This window comes from Bubalus kerabau, chromosome 11 (assembly GCF_029407905.1).
Source record: "Bubalus kerabau isolate K-KA32 ecotype Philippines breed swamp buffalo chromosome 11, PCC_UOA_SB_1v2, whole genome shotgun sequence".
Taxonomy (NCBI): Eukaryota; Metazoa; Chordata; class Mammalia; order Artiodactyla; family Bovidae; genus Bubalus; species Bubalus kerabau.
The window spans coordinates 89,048,303-89,064,965 of record NC_073634.1 but is presented as its reverse complement, the minus strand read 5'-3'; the positions used below and the strand labels follow the sequence as shown (position 1 = coordinate 89,064,965).

Genomic DNA, 16,663 nt, shown 5'->3' with positions numbered 1-16,663 from the left:
CCACATCACAGGCGGAGCCACCAGGCTTTACCCTCTGAGCCACCTTTCAGGCTATGCCCTCTGGAGTCTCAACATATTGCAATATTCTCCTACATTCCTCCTTAGGAAGCCTAGGCAATCTCTCTGCCATGCAGTCTGTTCTGGCTGGCTTAAAGTCCTTGCCTGACTCTGCAGGGTTCAATCTGACCGTGTTCGCAGGGCTCAGTCTAGACTGGCCCTCGTCACCCTCTTACACTCGTGCTCCATCATCTGGAAGGACGTGCATCACCAGTCACACGTGGGTGTCACCCCCCGGGATCCCGCCTGCATATGTTGCCCACCTCCTGCCCGAATGCCCTTCCTTCTCTCTGGCTGGCAAACCTGTGCTCATCCCCTGACTCAGCTCTTCCCGGAGTCGCCCCGAGACTGACCTGAGTCAGAACCTCCCCTCCCATCTCGTTTCCTTCAGAGCTGCCCTCTTGCCTAAATCCCTGCTGAGGCAAGGGTCACACGGCCTTGTTTACCTGCGCTCTCCTCCCTACCTGCGAGTTTCTGCAGGTCAGGGACTCTGAGGCTTTCACTTTCACCCTGAGCTCCAAGGGGGAATGAAATGTTTCTGCCGTGAATCCAAATTAGACTGTTTAAGCGTTGCAGGTCAAACCACGAATCTAAGAGGGAGGTTCTCTGCTTCTTACGTGGGAGGCAGAGAACAGACACGGAGTTGTTAATCAGTGGCTTAGGACAGACCCAGCTGTCTGACCTTGGGCCTGAGACCTTCCAGACCTCCGGCCGTGTCTTCTCCTTGAGCCTGGGGTGGCCCCGGGTGGAGGGTGGGTCTCTCTCTCCGGCTGCCTGGGGGTAATGAACAGAGTTGATGGCTGCTCCTTTGGCAGACCCGCTCCCAAGAAAGTGTTCTGGGCTCTGTGGGCAGTTAGTGAGTGTGGTTGCCCCCTGCGGCAATTGGAGCTTGTGCGGAGGTGGGGAAGGCAAACAAACTCTGTGTGGCTTTGTTGGGGGAGAAACCTGGAGCCCAGTGAGAGTGCTGGGGGGTGGGGGGCAGAAAGGGGAACCGTGACCATTGGCCTTGGTGTCAGCCAAGGGAAGATCAGGCACAAACAGGGCCCCCGGGGCAGGAGAGTGTTCACGAGGAAAGAACAGAAGTGTACGTTGTGTGCTTGGATGCTCACGGGAAGGGCTCCCCTCTGACCCTGCTTGGAATAGAAGATAACCAAGTGAGTTCAGGTAACACCTGGGGCAGAGAGGCATGAGTGAAAGTGAAAGTCGCTCAGTCATGTCCGACTCTTTGCGACCCCATGGACTATACAGTCCGTGGAATTCTCCAGGCCAGAATACTGGAGTGGGCAGCCTTTCCCTTTTTCAGAGGATCTTCCCAACCCAGGGATTGGACCCAGGTCTCCCACAATGCAGGCAGATTCTTTACCAGCTGAGCCACCAGGGAAGCCTGAGAATACTGGAGTGGGTAGCCAATCCCTTCTCCAGTGTATCTTCCAACCCAGGAATCGAACTAGGGTCTCCTGCATTGCAGGTGGATTCTTTACCAACTGAGCTATCAGAAAGACATTAGGTAATACCCTTTCTGGATGACATCCCGGGGGGTTGAAATGGAAACCTCCTCTGTGTCTGCTTGGTTCCTCCCTGGGGGCTTCCGAGGCTGCACGCACGCTTTCCGCTTTCCCACAGCACCATGCTCCATCTCTTTGCCGTCTTCACTGTAACCTTGAGCACGTGGTCTCCTTCTCCCTCTGCCTCCTCTTAGGACTTATTATATGAGAAAGAAGTGACTAGAACAGTTCCTGTTGTCAAGGAGCTTCACATCTTGAGAAGAAGGGAGAGAAGCTGTGTGGAAATGATTGCTATCTATTCGGAAAGGTACATTGCAATCGATGTACCCCTAAAGGAAACCGGTTTAATTGTTGCTACTGGAGTACAGTGAATCAAGTCAAGATCTCTGACCTTCTAAGTTGGCATCTAGAAAGGAGATTTATGAGCAGTTAATTCCAATTTAAGACAGAAAACTGGAATTTGTTAACATCCTATATGCCAACAACCCTAGACATGTTAGTTCACTTAGTCCTCATTATCACTCTGGGAGGTGGTTTGTATTTGTATTATGCTTATTTTAGAATTTTCTTTCTTTCTTTCTTTGGCTGCACGGGTCTTAGTTGTGACACACAGGATCTTCTGTTGTGACACATGGGATCTAGTCCCCTGACCAGGGATTGAACCCAGACCCCCTGCATTGGGAGTGAGGAGTCTTAGCCACTGGGCCACCAGGGAAGTCCCTGTCTTCGTTTTACAAATGAGGAAATCGAGGTTCGGAGAGGTTAGGTAACTTACCCAAGGCCACACAGCTCAAAAGGAGCATAGTCATAAATTAAGCTGCTGTTGGTCTTATTCCAAAGTACATGCTTTTTACTACTCAGCAGACAGATTATGGGGCTTCCCTGGTGGTAAAGAATCTGCCTGCCACTGCAGGAGACACAAGAGACAAAAGGTTTGATCCCTGGGTCGGGAAGATCTCCTGTGGAAGTACTTCCACTCCAGTTTTCTTGCCTGAGAAATCCCATGGACAGAGGAGCCTGGAGGTCTGCAGTCCGTGGTGTTGCGAAAAAAATCTTAGTGACTAAACAACAACGAGGCAGATTATGAGCACTTTTGCGTTTGAAAGATTGTTTGCAGTTGGTGAAGTCCAACTTGACTGAAGGGTTTAATATCTCACAATCAAAGGGACCTGCAGGCCTATCTCTGAGAGTCCTGCTGGTTTTGACCTAAGCGGACACTATGGCTTAGAACCTAAGAGTTTGCGCCCAGCACACCGCTGGGCTCAAGTCTCCACACACAGAGGGACCCAGCAAACAGGATGCAGGTGAGGGCGCGCCCACATGTTAACTGGAGATCTGGGTGGGGAAGGGCTGGCTCTGATGGGTGAGCGGCAGCTTTATTTTTATGAGCGGAGTGACCAGTGTGCAGCAGCCAGGGATACGCAGAGCTGGGTGTTATCTCAGGAAGTGAGATCCAGACATTCCAGGAACTAATAACTGTTGTTGACAGATAGGAGCCCTGGGTTTAAGTAGAGGTGCCTGGTTACTTGACCAATAAAAGGCAAAGTGCATGGTGCTCAGAAAGGAACAGCGGAATCACTGTGGACCCAGAGTTAAGCTGGACACAGCACTCTTCAGGGTCCCCAGGCAGTGCTGTTGAGCTTTTTTCTGTTTTAAAGGGTTTTTGATGTGGAGCTTTTTTTAAGTCTTTATTGAATTTGTTATAGTACTGCTTCTGTTTTGTTTTGTTTTCTTGGCCCTGAGACGTCTTAGCTCCCTGACCAGGGATTGAACTTGCACCCCCTGCATTGGAGGGTGAAGTCTTAACCACTGGACCACCAGGGAAGAGCTTTTTTTTCTTGTTTTTGTATTTTTTAAAAAAATATTTATTTATTTAGCTTCACCAGGTCTTAGTTGTGGCACATGGGATCTTTAGTGTCAGCATGTGGGATCTAGTCTCCCGACCGGGATGGAACCCAGGCTCCCTGCATTCAGAGCCAAGAATCCTAGCCACTGGACCACCAGGGAGACCCCCCTGGTGAGCTTTTAAAGTGAAATGGATTTTCTGCCACTGGGGCAAAACTTTTGATAATTCTATTCTTTAAAAAGTAAACAGGAAAAGGTCACTTCAAGAAAAGGCTGGTGCGAGCATATTTTTCTTTGGAAGGGCTGGAGTCTAGTTTAATCCCTGCTTTAATCTCCAGGAAAGAGCTGATCGGGCTGTCAGAGAGGGGACACTGTCCAGACCCTGGGGGCTGGCCAGCTGGTGGTTTGTTCTTCCTCTGAAGCTGCAGTGAACCTGGTCAACCTCCTCCCTCCTGGAGACCTGGTTTCAGGTAGCATTCTTAAAATGCTCTTGATTTTCTTTGTCTGGCTAGAAATGTGTCTTTTTAAGTTTGGGGCTTTTCATTTGCTGAGGCTGTGTTTTCTTGTCATGGCAGCCCTCATTTTGGTAAAATGCTACTAAGGAAGAGCCCAGGATTTCTAACCAAAAGATTTGGCATGTTTGGACAAGTGGACACCATTAATAAAAACAAAAAGAACTTGAAAAAAATGCTCCCTTTTCTGAAATCACTAAAAGCCACGATTCACTTACTTAGGGTCCTTCTAAATCTAAAATTGTCTCAAATGTGACATTTTGGACATTCTCTTCAGCTCATCCTGCATCAGTTTCCAAAAATATAAAATGAGAACCATGCCATGTGCATTTTTAGGGCCATGGTGATGATGAAATAAATGATAAACATAAACCGAGAAAAAGGTCTGCACCAAGTGAACCTAATAACTGATGACTATTATTTTGATTCTTAAGTAAAATGCCCTTGGGGTTTTTGTTGCATTGCTAAAGGAAATGATAAAGATGTGAATGAAGACAATAAATGCTTTTAAATCCCAGACACAATCTCTTCATGCAAAATGAAGATAATAGTACTTTGGCCACATGACTGCTGGCACAAAATAGATATTAAACAAATATTGGTTTTCTTATTCTTTCATTCAAACTTGGCCCCTAAATATATGTGTGTGCTAAGTCGCTTCAGTCCGACTCTTTGCAACCCCATGGTCTATAGCCCACCAGGCTTCTCTGTCTGTGGTATTCTCCAGGCAAGAATACTGGAGAGAGTTGCCATGCCCTCCTCCAGGGGATTGTCCAACTCAGGGGTCGAACCCACGTCTCATATGTCTCCTTCACGTCTCATATGTCTCCTCCTGTCTTACCACTAGCGCCACCTGTGAAGCCCCAAATGTATGTACATATATATATATATATATATATATATATATATATATATGTATCAGATCAGATCAGTCGCTCAGTCGTGTCCGACTCTTTGCGACCCCATGAATCGCAGCACGCCAGGCCTCCCTGTCCATCACCAACTCCCGGAGTTCACTGAGACTCACGTCCATCGAGTCAGTGATGCCATCCAGCCATCTCATCCTCTGTCGTCCCCTTCTCCTCTTGCCCCCAATCCCTCCCAGCATCAGAGTCTTTTCCAATGAGTCAACTCTTCACCTGAGGTGGCCAAAGTACTGGAGTTTCAGCTTTAGCATCATTCCTTCCAAAGAAATCCCAGGGCTGATCTCCTTCAGAATGGACTGGTTGGATCTCCTTGCAGTCCAAGGGACTCTCCAGAGTCTTCTCCAACACCACAGTTCAAAAGCATATATATACACACACACACATATATATATACACTTCTGTCTGTTGATTTATAAATTGCATAATGGACTCCAGTGTATTCTGTATATTGTAAAATATATACTGACAAATAATATCATGATTAGAGAAAATATATATGAACAGGGGTTTTTATATTTTCTTTTTTGTTCTCCTTGGATGTAATTCTGCGTCTATGTGTGCATGTATGCTAAGTTGCTTCAGGTGTGCCTGACTGTTTATGACCCCATGGACTGTAGCCCTCCAGGTTCCTCTGTCCATGGGATTCTCCAGGCAAGAATATAGGAGTGGGTTGCCATGCCCTCCTCCAGGGGATCTTCCCGACCTAGGGATCAAACCCACATCTCCTATGTCTCCTGAATTGCAGGTGGATTCTTCACTGCTGAGCCACTGGGGAAGCCTGTACTGTATATGTAAACTGTATATGTAAGGACTGTAATAGGACTAATAGGGTCAGTCATATGGTTCAGTGAGTATGGGTAGAATCTTCTGTGAATGGGTGCCAAGTCTCTTCAGTCATGTCCAGCTGTTTACGACCCCATGGACCGTAGCCTGACTTGCTCCTCTGTCCATGGGATTTCCCAGGCAAGAAAACCAGAGTGGATTGCCATTTCCTCCTCCAGGGGATCGTCCCATCCCAGGCATTGCACCCCAGTCTTGTACATCTCCTGCATTGTTCAGTTCAGTCTCTCAGTTGGGTCCGACTCTTTGCGACCCCATGAATTGCAGCACGCCAGGCCTCCCTGTCCCTCACCACCTCCGGGTTCTTTACCAACAGCGCCACCTGGGAAGTCTCCTATGAGTAATTGCAGGGTTTTATGGGCTCCCAGAGCACATTTAGCACAAGAGGATGTCTGGTTTTGGGTGTGTGTGTCTGCTTAGTCTGGTGAGGCCAACTTTCCAGTGCTGTCCTCTGGGAGTTTGGAAGAATGCTGTAGCTTTCTGTAAAACTGGGAAATGCCTTGTCACCACTGGCAAAAACCACTAGCAGGTAATGGTAATACAGATTTATAACCCTTCAGCTGAGGGTGTCTGAGATTTTCAATTCTGCCAGTTTAAACTTATTAACACCGTGTTTCATGGAAGATTCTTCAAGATGGGCTTTTAATTCCAGACCAGGCATGAGCTATGTGTCATTAGACAGCTGTCCCAACCTCTCTGAGCCTTAGTTTCTTCATCTATAAAGTTGGGATACAGATGGGGAGAGAAATAATGATCTGATAGGACTGTTGCTAAGATTAAAATCACTGATGCTTACAGTGATGCTTAGCAGGGTGGCTTGCCTTTGCCGGAGGTCTGTAGTTCACCTGATCTTCAATTGCTCTTTTACTTAGATTCTGTAGGACATCCGTCATCAGTTTTTATGACTGCATTTTATTTATTTTTTTAAAGTAACCTTCAGTTTTTAGTAAAAATAAACTTGCTCTCAGTCCAAAAAATTAAATGTTATAAACTTTAAAATGAAGAGTAGGACTTCCCTGGTGGTCCAGTGGGGGAGGACTCTGTGCTTCTTTTGCAGGGGACACAGGTTCAATCTCTGGCCAGGGAAGTCAGGGCCCACATGCTGCTCGGTGTATAACGTTTTTATTTCTTAGTGCATATACAAGTTATGTTTACTGTATACTATATTAATGTGCAATAGAATTATGTCTAAAAAATGTATGTACCCCAGTATTGCTAAAAAATATTAACCATTATCTCAGCCTTCAGTGAGTTAGAATCTTATTGCTGATGGAGGGTTGGAAATATTATGAGAATTACCAAAAATGTAACCAAGACAGGAAGTGAGCAAAGCCTGTTTTTTTGTTAATTTTTATTTTTTATTGATGTATAGTAAATCTACGAGGTTATGTTAGTTTCAAATGTACAGCAAAGTAATTCAGTGATATGCACGTATATACATATATATATATGTTCTTTTTCAGATTCTTTTCCATTCTAGGTTATTACGAGCTATTGAGGAGAGCTCCCTGTGCTATGTACTAGGCCCTTGTTGTTTACCTAGTTTATATATAGTAATATGTTTATATTATAGTTTATATATATTAATATATAGTAATATGTTTATGTTAATTGCCACTCCTAATTTAACTCCACCAGGCCTCCTGCCTCCAGGTATTCCCTCCAGTTTTATTCCAAACATCTCTGTCCACCTGACCTGCTTAAAACATGACCTTTATCATTATAAACCCCTCGTTCTGAAGCCTCAGGGTTGTCAATTACTAAAGTGGGCTTCCGTGGTGGCTTAGCAGTAAAGAACTCACCTGCCAATGCAGGAGACCCAGATTCGATCCCTGGGTCAGAAAGATCCCCTGAGAAGGATATGGCAACCCACTCCAGTATTCTTGCCTGGAGAATCCCATGGACAGAGGCGTCTGACAGGCTATGGTCCATGGGGTTGCTAAAGAGTTAGACATGACTGAGCCACTAAATAACCACAATAACGACAAAGCAGTGTCTAATTTTTACTCTCACTTTTGTTTTTTTCCACCATAGTTCCATCTTCACTACTTGTCAAAAGCCCTCATTCTCTTTTTCTAGAGCATGTCTATATTCGTGGAGCTTTCTTGCCTTTGTACCTTCCTGTTTCTTTCTCAATTGCTGGTCTCAATTTTTGGCCAAAAATACCCTACTCTTTCTTTTGGCCTATTTTGGGTACCAGCCTCTTTGAACCACTCAAGTTCTCATTGATTCCCCCTAAGACCTCCGCCCCCGCCTTATGTTGTAGAAATTATGGACTATAGTACTTTTGGTCACTTGTCATTTATGATATGATCTGACATTCTTTTAATTTATTTGGTTCCATCTGATCTTAGTTGTGACATGCAGGATCTTTAGTTGAGGCCTGTGGGATCTTGTTCCCGGATCAGTAATTGATCCCGGGACTCCTTGCATTGGGAGTGCGAAGTCTTAGCCACTGGACTACCAGGGAAGTCCTGATCCGAAATTCTAGTCTTTTCACATGCCTGTTCTATTTAGCTAGAAGTGAATGATCCTGCCCTGACTACCAAGTGCTCTGCTAGGCACTTTCATTTTCTATCTCTTGTATACCCCACGATGACCAGTCAGTCCTTTAGAGTGCCCATTTTACAGATGAGAATACTGAGGCCTAGTGAGTTGCTTTCTTTCTCTCCATCTCACACCAGGCTTCTGTGCATTAAGGTGAAGGCCATGGTGATGGGCGCTGCTTCGGATTCTGTGGTTGAAGAACATTGCCCACCAGTGTTGGGAAGGGCTGGGCCAGGCCTTGGAAGGCAGGCAGCAGAAGGGTTGGGGGAAAGGAACCCCCTTGGTTTGCAGACTGGAGTCACTGCAGCAGGAAAATATTGCAGAGGCAGTGCCCAGGGAGCAGCGGTCAGATCCCAGCCCCGGAGGCCACAGGTGCCCAGGGAGCAGCGGTCAGATCCCAGCCCCGGAGGTCACAGGTGCCCAGGGAGCAGCGGTCAGAGCCCAGCCCCAGAGGCCACAGGTGCCCAGGGAGCAGCGGTCAGAGCCCAGCCCCGGAGGCCACAGGTGTTGACCTGGATCCACAAAGCACAGAGGAGGGGTTCGGCTTTGGGGTTTGGCCCTGAGCGAGGCTTTTCTCTCTCCTGACTTCTGACTCCCCCATCTGATGGCTGGGGGTTCCTCGCAGGCCAGCGAGCCCCAGCAGGGCCGGCATCTCAGCCTGCTCTGCCTTCTGATCCCAGGCTGTGCCCCCGGTGGGTGGTCTCATCTGTGAGCTGGAGCACTGCTGGGGTGGGTAGGAAGTTCCCACGCCACCCGACGGTGGTGCAGTGGGACGAACAGCAAGGGCCACGATGTTGTCAGATGGTTCTCACACTCTTCCTCCATCCTCAGTTACCAGCACTTACTTGGGCTTTCAAATGCCTCATTAGATTGGGAGTGGGGTCAGTTTCTCTCTCCCTCTGTGCTTCTAGACTTTAAAGCTTTGGTGTGTGCTTAGGGTTGTAAAATGAAATTTCCATTTTTTTGAGCGTGAGCACTCTTTCATGTTTTGTCCCTTTTGTGTTTCTCCCTTCCTCCTCCCCTCCCCTCTCCCTTCTCCCTCCCTCCCCTACCCCCCTCCACCCCCAATTCTGTTTTCTTTCCACAAGACTTCTTGCAGGTTGCTTATCATCTCCGAGGCTAAGATTCAGAACCCCATCTTTAAACTGGGCTTCATAATATCGCTCACGCGTGTTGAGTGAGGGAACAGGCCTGGTGCCTGGCACTCGGAAGCTGGACAGTGTTCGTTTTCTTTCTTCCTGCTCTGTCCACACCAGGCATTGCTCTGTCTTAACCCCTGCAGTCCTCCGGGCTCAAGGTGCCAATCAGGCATCAGGTGTACAGGACCTTGGGAAGGAAGAGATGTTCTGGATGCCCTGAGCGTTTCTTTCAACCCTCGAGCATGCTTCTGCAGGCGCTCCTCGTAAAATGGGCCGGACTTAAAGCTGCTTTCTGTGCATTAAGCTCTTCAGACAAAGATCTATAGAAATAGGAGCCGTTCGTGGTGTTATTAATTGGCGGCAGCTTTCCATGGACCACCCCAAATGGAAACACATGCAAGGGCCCCCAGATGTGGCTGGGAATCCCTCTTTCTTGGATTGAAGGATGCAGCCAGTCAAGAGGAAAGGCAGACACAGAGCCCTGGAGCCTCTTCCGACTGTTCCGGTGGCTTGGCCGCTGCCCTCTGTCTTTCAGGAGCACTTTCTTTTTGTTGGGGCTAATTCCTGTAGCAACCCTCCCACCAGCTCATTTCCCCAGGCTGTAAGCTGGGGCTGACCAAGGAGGTGTGGCGGAGGGGGGCGGGGAACCTCTGCTCAGGAGTTATTACCGCAAGCAGGAAGTGATTAATGGTTTCCATTTACTGTTAGTTGGAAGAAGGAAGGCTGGACCTTTCTTCCAACAGAAGCAGAAATCAGCCTGAGGACACCGCCCCATTTTACCCTCACGAGGGGAACCAGAGCTCCTTAGGGCACCAGTGGTCCCGTCTTGAAATTGCTCGGCCGCCTATAGCACCAGGACTCAGAGAATCTCCTACCTACATCTTAAGTCAACGTGATCTGTGAGGTGGTGGCTGGCATGTGAAGCCAGTCTCACAACTAGTGTGGCTGGCGGTGTGTCGCTGTGATGAAGCCAGAAGCCACTGTCCTGAGGTCACATCCGGGCTGGCATCTTCTCCCATTTTTTTGGCCGCACCAAGCAGCTTGCGGGGTCTTAGTTCCCTGACCAGGGATCGAACCCGTGTCCCCTGCTGTGGAAGCACAGAGTTCTAATCATTGGACTCCTAGAAAATTCCCCATCTTGTGCTATTTAAAGTCAAATATCACTTTAAGAATCAACGGACACGTGAAATAGACGAGAGCATAGAAAAGTTGAATAATCTGTTTTCATCCCTTCAAGAGAGTTTATCTTTTCTTATATGATAGCAGATTTGTAAAAATCCATCCAGCATCTGTCTAAAAGTAACCCTTAACAAATTTTAAAAGTAGTTTTTAAAGGCCACGGTTGTGATTATCCAATGAAAATTAGAAATGCATAATATAAGGCTAATCCTTCTTCCTCTCAAATTTTGACTGTTTAGAAATTAAACCTACATTTCTGGATAACTACTGGGTCAAAAAGGGAAAAGGGAGATCATAAACTATCCAAAAAGAAATGAAAGGGGACCTCTTTACACGAAACCTAAGGGTCCCAGCATAAGAAGCACTCAGGGGAAAACGTATAGCCTTAAATATCTTCACTATCAAAGCAGTCATATGGAAAATAAAGATGAGGATAAAGTAGTCATTTTAAGAAGAAGTTTGGTAAAAAGTACAACACATTAAACTAAAAGGAAACAGGGCGATCTAAACAAAAAACTAAATGAAATAGAAAATAAGCAGAACACATTAGAAAGGAATATACATTTAAATGCCAGTTCTTGGCCAGGACTAAATATAGAGATTTAACCACATGTCTGATCCCAGAGAAATGTCTGAACGAGTATCTGAACCTTCCCTCAGGGAATGCGATGCAACCATTAAAATGGTTCTGACAGCCTTTGTAAGAGGATTGGCGGAAATGTTTATGTCAAATGTGAAGAGCAGAATCAAAAAGTTTATCATAGCGTGATAGAGCCATGTGGATACAGCCTTCCATGTCCGTCCTGTTTCCCAGGGAATTAAGTCTGCAAGGAGTACATCAGAGTATCAGAGAGAACGGAGTACTGACAGGTGCTCAACACAGAGGCAGGGTGCAGACACTGCCTGATGGAAGGAAGGACCACATACTATATGATTCTATTATCGTGTGTCTACAGACATCAGGTGGCTGGCTAGGGCTGGGGGATCGGGGACTTGGGGGTGACAGCTAAAGGGTATGAGGTTTCTTTTGGGGGTGAGAACAGTGTTCTAACATCAGTTGTGTGATGCGTGTACCACATGTGAGTATACTAAAAACCATGTATTTTTACCCTTAAAAAATTGAAGTATAATTTATTTACAGCATTGTGTTAGTTTCTGGTGTATAGCAAAGTGATTCAGTTATACATATATATGTTCTTTTTCATATTCTTTTCCATTATAGTTCATTACAAGATATTGTTATTTATAGTTCCTGGTAGGAACTTTATGGTCGGACCTTATTGTTTATCTGTTTTATGTGTAGCAGGTGAATGGGATGGCAAGTGAATTAGATCTTAAGCTGCTACCAAAAAAAAAAAAATCACATTGATTATCTTGGGGCATGGACGCAATGATTTTCCTCCTGGTTTTCCACCCTCTTCTGTAATTCCCAGATTTCCAGATGTAATTCTGTATTACTTGTCTAATGGACACCACGATAAAGTAGTAAACACTGTAAAGCAAGAATGTTCCTATTTGGCCTTTTAGCAGAGGAGGCCGTGATGGGCAATCTGCTAACCTTCCTCCTGAGAAGGTGAGCGGAGGCCGGGTCCGGTGATCCTGAAATCGGGGACTGGTTGTCATGGATTGCAGCGTTGTCGGCTGCCGTCACACACAGAAAGTGGCGCAGGGCTATTCTTCTGCAAGTCAAGGAGAAGAAAGCATCATTTTTGTCTGGGGTCTCTCAAAAGCAGAATCACCTCTCAGGGAGAAGCTGGGGGCGTTGCTGTGAAACCTGTGGACGACTAAGAGCCAGTTTCTAGTAAAATCTCCTAAGAGGTGTCAGACTCTGCTGAGTGCTAAATTAGGGAAAGCTGTTACTTATATAACTTCCTGTAATTGCCCGGCAGGAGCAGTCCCTGAAAGCCACCCGCTCCTCCTCTTGGCTGAGCAGGGGATACTGGGCCCTCCCCTCCTGGCAGCCCGGATCTCTTCTACCTTTGGGCTTCATGCTCGGGGGATCAGGCTTTTTAACCGCAACTGAAATGCCATTTTAAACAGAAGTATCCTCTGTCTCTTTTGAAGATGGGAAACTCGTACGCTGGACAGCTGAAGACCACGCGGTTCGAGGAGGTCCTGCACAACTCCATCGAGGCCTCCCTGCGCTCCAACAGCCTGGTACCCAGGCCCATCTTCTCCCAGTTGTACCTGGAAGCAGAGCAGCAGCTTTCCGCTCTAGAAGGTAGGAGATGTGTCTGTGCCCTTCTCTACCGTGTACAGGAATGTTCAAGATGGGACTTGAAACTCTTTCCTCTTCCACTTGGTGAGCAACTGTTGGGTCTGGCAGAATGGAATTATTAGGAAACAGAAAGTTGCATGTGCGTCCGTACTTGGCTAAAACTCAAATTTAAGTCTCAGCCATAAAGTTGCAAGGAATGAGATGATTCATTGGACTAGTAGGAGAAAGAAAGGCCGGTGTTAACTTGTTCTCAATTGGTTGTTACTTATGCTCATGAAAGGTTTTGATGGTCTGACTTGGATAAATAAGACATTTTAACATATTTTTGACCCTCAGTTTTATATATATATATATATATTTCCTCTGTGATTTGTGGCCCTATCTTTGCAAAGGAGTGTAAGTACTTTTCCATGTGCTAGCAGTTATGGGAGCCCTCTACTACTACTACTACTAAGTCGCTTCAGTCGTGTCCGAGTCTGTGCGACCCCATGGACTGCAGCCCACCAGGCTTCTCTGTCCCTGGGATTCTCCAGGCAAGAACACTGGAGTGGGTTGCCATTTCCTTCTCCAATGCATGAAAGTGGAAAGTGAAAGTGAAGTCTCTCAGTCGTGTCCGACTCTTAGCGACCCCCTGGACTGCAGCCTAGCAGGCTCCTCCATCCATGGGATTTTCCGGGCAACAGTACTGGAGTGGGGTGCCATTGCCTTCTCCGATGAGAGCCCTCTAGAAACTGTTAAAAGCCAAGAATAAACCTTTATGAGTTTAATGTGTGCCAGCAATAAATTATCTTTGGGCATGGGGATAAGTTTGGGGTTTATTTAATTATCCAGAGAATAAACTGGTTGTATTTTTCAGTCTTCAGTTTGTATTTTTTATAGTCATGTATCTTCATGTCCAAAGTTGCCCCACCCCCTTATTTATTGCTGAAGAAGTCGTTTTTGTCACTTGTCTTCCACTTGAAGTTACCTGCAGACTTCGCTTAGCTTTTGAAGTGAAAAACGGCTGTGGTTTACAACAAAGATGAACTAATTAAGGAAGCCTGCAGTGTACCAGGTCCTGTCTTAGGGTGGTCATGGTGTGTGCCTGTGTCCCTGTGTGTGTATGGTTGTGTGTGCAAGGTGGGTGTGGGGAAGGTGAGCTGGGGACGGTTGCATTTTCTAAGGGAAAATGAGGCACAATATCTGATATCTGATCATCCCTCTCTAGGAGGGAGGCTTTCCTGTGTCAGTCTTTAAAGCGTTTTTACAAAATTAATCTTGCAAATAGCAACAGCTAAGGACCTAAAGGAACTGGCTCTGGGTCTGAGAGAAAGTAGATTGTGGTCAAAAGCAGGAGTCAGGAAACCCAAGGGTTCTCTGCCATTCACATCAAAGTACCAATGATTTCTGGCCCAGGAAGTTTTACTGTGACACTGGGGGGCATTTGAGGAATAACTGGGGCATCTTTTACAGTCCATGTTTTTGACTAGCTGCAAAACTTGTGAAATATGTATTAAATGATCATTGTTAACTTCTTACAGTATCGAAAGGCTTAGCTGCTAATGGTAAATGAACAGTGGTACTCATGATAAGTACTTATGGTCGGCCCTTCTCGTTTATGATACGAAAACCAGCTCAGGCCCTCTCTATCATTTTCCCATTTGTCTGGCAAGCAGCATAGAGAGACCCTCCCGGATTTTGTTTCTCTAGCGCTGGGAGGTGGAGAAGGCAATGGCACCCCATTACTCTTGCCTGGAAAATCCCATGGATGGAGGGGCCTGGTGGGCTGCAGTCCATGGGGTCGCTAGGAGTCGGATACGACTGAGCGACTTCACTTTATTTTTTCACTTTCATGCATTGGAGAAGGAAATGGCAACCCACTCCAGTGTTCTTGCCTGGAGAATCCCAGGGACGGGGGAGCCTGGTGGGCTGCGTCTCTGGGGTCGCACAGAGTCGGACACGACTGAAGCGACTTAGCAGCAGCAGCAGCAGCAGCGCTGGGAGGTGTGGGGAGGGGAGTTGGCGAAAAGGAGGAGATGGTCGATTTGCTAAATGTCCCTATCAGTCGAGCACTCAGCTTGAGCCCCTGGTTTCTGCATCATAGAACGTGGTGCACAGGGTTTGTTTGGTCTGTCTGTCTCTCTGTCGGGATCTCTTATCTTATTGCTGTCCTTCCTCAGACAGTAACATTAAGGATGCTTTTTATGACCAGGGCGCTGGTATCCCAAACACCCCTAGATCTGTTAACATTTTCTCTATTTGCAAGGGCAGTTCAGAGGGGCCCTGTTACTTTGTTCTCCAAATTAGGGGTATGACCTTTCCTAACAGGGGAGAAACCTTTTATGTGTTATTTTTTTTTTTTTTTAAAGGAAGGCCAAGCAAACCAAACAAATACACCCTTCGAATTTGGGATAAGTGTTTATTAAGCAAGATAACAGGTACATTCCTGTCGTCCCACCCACTTAGAACGTCATACAGTTTCTTCTCATGTAAAGAAAACAAAACTTATTCTAAAACATCAATACTTTCATACACCATGGGGTGAAGTGCTGTCCTGACATCTCTGGATACCCATGGTTGAGTTTTAAGATCCTAAGCTCCCAGTCCAATTGGTTTTGTCTAAGGCCATTTTAAAGCCCTCATTCTGCCAGAAGACCTTGGTAAATAGTCTGGTTTAGTCTGGCCCTGGTTAGGAAGTCTCCTCAGGCTTGCTGCTGGCTGACAGATTCCATCAAAGACCCTGGAATGTCTGATGTAGACCTTTGACCTTTAATCCCGCTTTCTTAGCAGAAAGCGGATTCTTGGCAGCCACTGGATTTTGAGCCCTTTCTTTGACTTTCGGAGGCTTAAGACCCTCCTCTTTCATTCTTTCCGAGAGTCTGCATTCCTGCTCTTTTTGGTTGAACAGAATAAACGTGCAGACATTCCTGTGCGTGCCCTCCGAGCTCCGAAAGCCTGGCTTTCTTTCCCCTTTTCACTCTAATTGTTGGCTCTTTGCTGTCCCCCTGCTGAGCCCCTGGAGGTGAGTCCCTGGTTCACAGACTAATCTTGATTTTGCAGAGCCTTCCAAGCCACCCACTCCGTAGGCGGCTAAAGGGTGGTTTGAGCCCCCGTGGGGACCATGCTGCATGGGTGGCACCTGGGGTCTGGGCATGACTCTATACCTTCTGCTAAAACCAACCACGCCTGCATTTAGTGTCAGGAAGGAAGCGTCTGAAAGAGGCTCTGGTGTTTATCCCTTCAACTCCCTTTGTGTTCTTCCTGGGTAATCTTTTTACAGTCTCCCCACCACCTCTGTGTCCTCCAGTCCTAGAGGGAGGGAGACACCAGGAATTCTTGCTTACTTCCTGCTGTGACCTTCCCAAGGTCATGGGCCTGGACTGGCATGAAATGTTCAGTTTCTTCTGCCTCTTGTCCTTCCGGCACCTTTAAAATAGGGCTTCCCTGGTGGCTCAGATGGTAAAGAATCTGCCTGCAATGCAGGAGACCTAGGGATCAAACCTGGGTCTTCTCCAGGAAGATCCCTGGAGAAGGGAATGACTACCTACTCCAATATTCTTGCCTGGAGAATCCCATGGACAGAGGAGCCTGGCGGGCTACAGTCTGTGGGGTCACAAGGAGTCGGACGCGACTGAGTGACTAACATCTTTAAAGTGGTGACCACCCTGAGGTTATGCTCCCAGCCCGCTGTACTGGTTAAATCACCCTTGGAATGTTCTGTGCAATGCTGAGGGCCGTGTTTCCCCCGGAGACTGTCACAGCTCAAGGTGGGCTTCTATAACCACCTCATCTTAAAGAGGCAGGATTTGACGCCCAGAGAGGTTAAGTAACTTTCCTGAGGCCACACAGACAATGGCAGGTCCAGGGACTAAAACTGGAGTTCCCAGATTCCTAGTCTGTTTTTCTGTTGCGCGTG

The 16,663-nt window shown here is 46.9% G+C and overlaps 1 protein-coding gene across 4 annotated transcripts in view; it reads left to right on the top strand.

Moving 5' to 3' along the window:
- Window positions 1–16,663, top strand: part of GREB1 (growth regulating estrogen receptor binding 1) — a 123,428-nt gene that overhangs the window by 40,819 nt on the left and 65,946 nt on the right. For 2 of the 4 annotated variants that reach the window (XM_055540910.1, XM_055540907.1), the window contains exons 1-2: window positions 3,454–3,877; window positions 12,615–12,771. In XM_055540910.1, coding sequence (XP_055396885.1) covers window positions 12,615–12,771 — 157 coding nt within the window. In that variant the 5' untranslated portion in view covers window positions 3,454–3,877. Of the gene's footprint in view, window positions 1–1,806; window positions 1,870–3,453; window positions 3,878–12,614; window positions 12,772–16,663 lie in introns of those variants that run through there. The other 2 variants (XM_055540908.1, XM_055540909.1) reach the window with 2 other exon arrangements.